This window comes from Ochotona curzoniae, unplaced genomic scaffold (genome assembly GCF_017591425.1).
Source record: "Ochotona curzoniae isolate NIBS_2020 unplaced genomic scaffold, NIBS_Ocur_1.0 contig_3255, whole genome shotgun sequence".
Taxonomy (NCBI): Eukaryota; Metazoa; Chordata; class Mammalia; order Lagomorpha; family Ochotonidae; genus Ochotona; species Ochotona curzoniae.
The window spans coordinates 4,727,464-4,731,162 of NW_024465777.1; the positions used below are offsets into that span (position 1 = coordinate 4,727,464).

Here is a 3,699-nt window from a genome sequence, read left to right on the forward strand (position 1 = left end):
GAGTCAGGCAGGAGAGTGGGAGCCCCCACCCCTCTGGGAGCTCTGCTGATGTGTGCTGGCAGGTGGCTCGGAGGGGGCAGGTGACTGGCATGAAGAGCCATGGGGTAAGTCCTGCAACATGTGGCAGCAAGCCACCAACTTGAAAGGGAAAATTGTGCTGTGAAGGGGAAGGTGTCCGACAAACCTACAGGGTGACTAATTACAAAGGCCGGGCTGGAGCGTCAGAGGCTGCTTGTTAAATGCTTCATTAGGCAGCACCCTGAAGCTGCCACTGGTGCCTTCTGGGAGTTTTAGAGGGGACCTGGAGGGGTGTGAGGACCTGAGGGGTTGCAGCTATCTTCCTGTAGACTCAGGGAGAAGCCTGGATCCGACTTCTAGCTCAAGGGGCAGGGGACCTGGCATGGGGAAAGCCAATGGGGAAAATACCAGAGGAAGTCAGGTGCAGACCAGTTTTAGTGGCCTGGTAGCACTGTGACCTGGAGCAAGTCCCAGTCCGGGGAGGAGTCTCCCGCCTTGTCAGCCCAGCACATTTTACTTTGGTGGGGACTATATTAGGTTATGAATTTGACAGTCCTCAGGGAACAGCCTGGTCCAAACATGAGCCAACTCACCTGAGCTAGGGGCAGAGGCCACACACCCAGCAAGGCTAGGACCCCCATCTTCTTGCATTTACATTTCCTCGTGGGCCCTGTCTAAGCCAAAGGCCCCAGATGGCTAAAGCCATCCCTACCTCCAGGAAGGGCACATCCATCGCCTTGCTAAGTGCACACCTGTATGGTGGCAGCTCTGAACAGAAGAGGGCAGCCCGGAGCCCAGGAAGGTGCCCGCGAAGGTGGGGCCCACGCCCAGATTTCTTCTGCAGACTGTTCTGATGACTCATCCCCACATCCCGGCCCTTTTACCTTTAAGGAAGAGCCGGAAAGGGTGCGGGGAGAAGGGGCAGGCTGGCTGAGCCCCAGGTCCCGCCCCCTGCCCCTCCCCATCCTTGCCCAGGCCAAGCCACCCAGCCAAAAGGCAGGTTGAGAGCAGGAGAAGCACAGAGTCCAGCCTTGGTCCCCAGGGAGCCAGATAGTCCCGCCACCCATCTGTCTGTCCCCCAGAGCCATGGAGAGAGCCAATCTGATCCAGAAGGCCAAGCTGGCCGAGCAGGCTGAGCGCTACGAGGACATGGCATCCTTCATGAAGGGTGCCGTGGAAAAGGGCGAGGAGCTTTCCTGTGAGGAGCGAAACCTGCTCTCGGTGGCCTACAAGAACGTGGTGGGCGGCCAGAGGGCTGCCTGGAGGGTCCTGTCTAGCATTGAGCAGAAAAGCACCGAGGAAGGCTCAGAAGAGCAGGGCCCCGAAGTGCGTGAGTACCGGGAGAAGGTGGAGACGGAGCTCCGGGGTGTGTGTGACACCGTGCTGGGCCTGCTGGACACCCACCTCATCAAGAAGGCCGGCGATGCCGAGAGCCGGGTCTTCTACCTGAAGATGAAGGGAGACTACTACCGCTACCTGGCCGAGGTGGCCACCGGCGATGACAAGAAACGCATCATCGACTCTGCCCGGTCGGCCTACCAGGAGGCCATGGACATCAGCAAGAAGGAGATGCCGCCCACCAACCCCATCCGCCTGGGTCTGGCCCTGAACTTTTCCGTCTTCCACTATGAGATTGCCAACAGCCCCGAGGAGGCCATCACGCTGGCCAAGACCACTTTCGACGAAGCCATGGCTGACCTGCACACCCTCAGCGAGGACTCCTACAAAGACAGCACCCTCATCATGCAGCTGCTGCGAGACAACCTGACGCTGTGGACAGCCGACAACGCCGGAGAAGAGGGCGTGGAGGTGCCCGAGGAGCCCCAGAGCTGAGCCTCACCCGCTGCCGCCCTGCCCTGCCCTGCCCTGCCCTGCCCTCTCGGTCCCCACGCCCTGCCGAGCGGACTAATACTGGGTGGGAGGCCCCATCCTGCTCCCCTCACTGTGGCTGTCCCAACTCAGAAAGGTTCCCTGGAGAAGGGGCCCGCAGAGCTAAGACTGCCCGGGGCTGTGATGGGGTCCCGCCCTTCCTGCAGCTCCGGGGGGTGCCCCAACCGCCCCTGCTCTCTGCACCCCTTCCCCTTCAGCCCACCCCTGAGCCTCTGGCTTCACCTCCCTCCTTCCCCTGCAGCCTCTGGCTCTTAGGAAGTGAGGAGCAGCCCACCCTGCGGCTGAGGCTGGAGATGGGGTGCGCGTGTGACTGTGAGGGAGCAACCAGGGAAAGCGTGTCCGCTGGGTGGGGCCGGCTCCGCTCAATAAACTCCGTGACATTCACTCCGCAGGTCGTTTCCAGTTATTGGCGCTGGGCTGGGAGAGGGGTCACAGAAACTCTGGCTTCCCTGGGGGGGAGCGGGAGAGATTTGGGGGTCCTAGGGAGGGAGGATGAGGCCAGAGGCGGGACTCGCGCCCTCCTCATCTGGGCAGCCTCGAAATGGACTGTCCCCGGGAGTCTCAGAGAGCGAAGGCGGTGCAGAGGCGCCTGCCTTGGGCTGAGGAGAGAGGGTCCCTCGGGACGGGAGGCACGCGGCTAAGTCTGGGATGAAGTGAAAGCACAGCGAGGTGAGGGGCCGGGCACCTCCAAATGCACACTCGAAAGCGGGTGAAGAGGTGTAAGACGTGAGGCAGAGGCATGGCGCCTCGATTAAAAGCTCAGATCGGAGGAGAGAGGAACACCCCCACAGCGTCTGAGGGTGCGGAGGAAGAACCAGCTGGGTGGGAACCGCCGCGGGGAGCGAAGCCGGGCCAGCCCGCAGCCTCCGCTCTCCGGCAGGCAGCAACACGCCGGGTACCCGAGGCCACCACGCCATGTCGGTCTGCCCCCATGGAGGCGGGGTCGGAGGCCGGCACGGACCAATCACGGGAGAGAGTTTCGCGGGGTCCCGCCCTCGCGGCTCAGGTGGCCAATGGGGGAATGAGCTGCGGAGCCAACGTTCCCGCCGCCCGGCTGCTGGCTGGCTGACTGAACGGCGTCCCCCACCACCGGCCCGGCGTCCGGAGGCGGCGCTTTCCAGGTTTCGCTCAGACAAGTTGTCGCCCGCCCGACCCGAGAGCCCGGCTCCTTCGGGGCAGCGAGTTGAGGAGGGGCCGTTGGCAAAATGCAGCCCCTCCCCTTTGAGTCATGGGCTCCCCAGGCGGTGCCAGGGCCGGGCCGGGCCTGACCGGACGGGAGCGGACCGGGTATAGGCGGGGATGGGAAAAAGGCCCACAGATGTCCCTTAAGAGTCCAGGCAGCCTGATCCGAAGGGGCTTCCGCATGACAAGGGCTGTCACCTTGAAAAAGCCATTCTGGCTTCCTGGGCCTCAGTTTCGCTGTGTGTCATGAGGGGCCTGGATGAACATCGGAGGTTCTGGGAGTCAAACTCCCCAGTCGACTTGGACCTTACTGTTGTGTCTTCTTTTTAAAGGGGACACCGGAAAACAGTAGCTCGCAGAGTTGCTGGGAGATTTGAGAAGAGAAAGGCACCTAAGTTAATTCTTGCCCAATGAATCCCAGCTGTTGATTAGTCCTCCCAGCATCAATACAAATGGGACTCAGCCGGCGTCTCTTGACCCTAGGCGGAATAAACTGAATCAGCACAGCTGAGCTGCGCATTGGTTGAACCACCTAAAAGTCCGAGGTCACTTCTCCATCTGTTAAGATTGACGGATCTCAGGCCAGCCTCATCAGGTTCCCCGGAGGAG

General features: G+C 61.6%; 1 protein-coding gene across 1 annotated transcript; it reads left to right on the plus strand.

The window, feature by feature from the left end:
* The first annotated feature begins 13 nt into the window (after nt 1-13).
* On the plus strand, nt 14-2,292 carry SFN (stratifin). Its single transcript, XM_040979650.1, has 2 exons — nt 14-104; nt 1,101-2,292. Exons 1-2 carry the CDS (start codon nt 100-102, stop codon nt 1,849-1,851), a joined length of 756 nt encoding a protein of 251 aa, XP_040835584.1. The 5' UTR covers nt 14-99; the 3' UTR covers nt 1,852-2,292.
* The last annotated feature ends 1,407 nt before the right edge of the window (nt 2,293-3,699 follow it).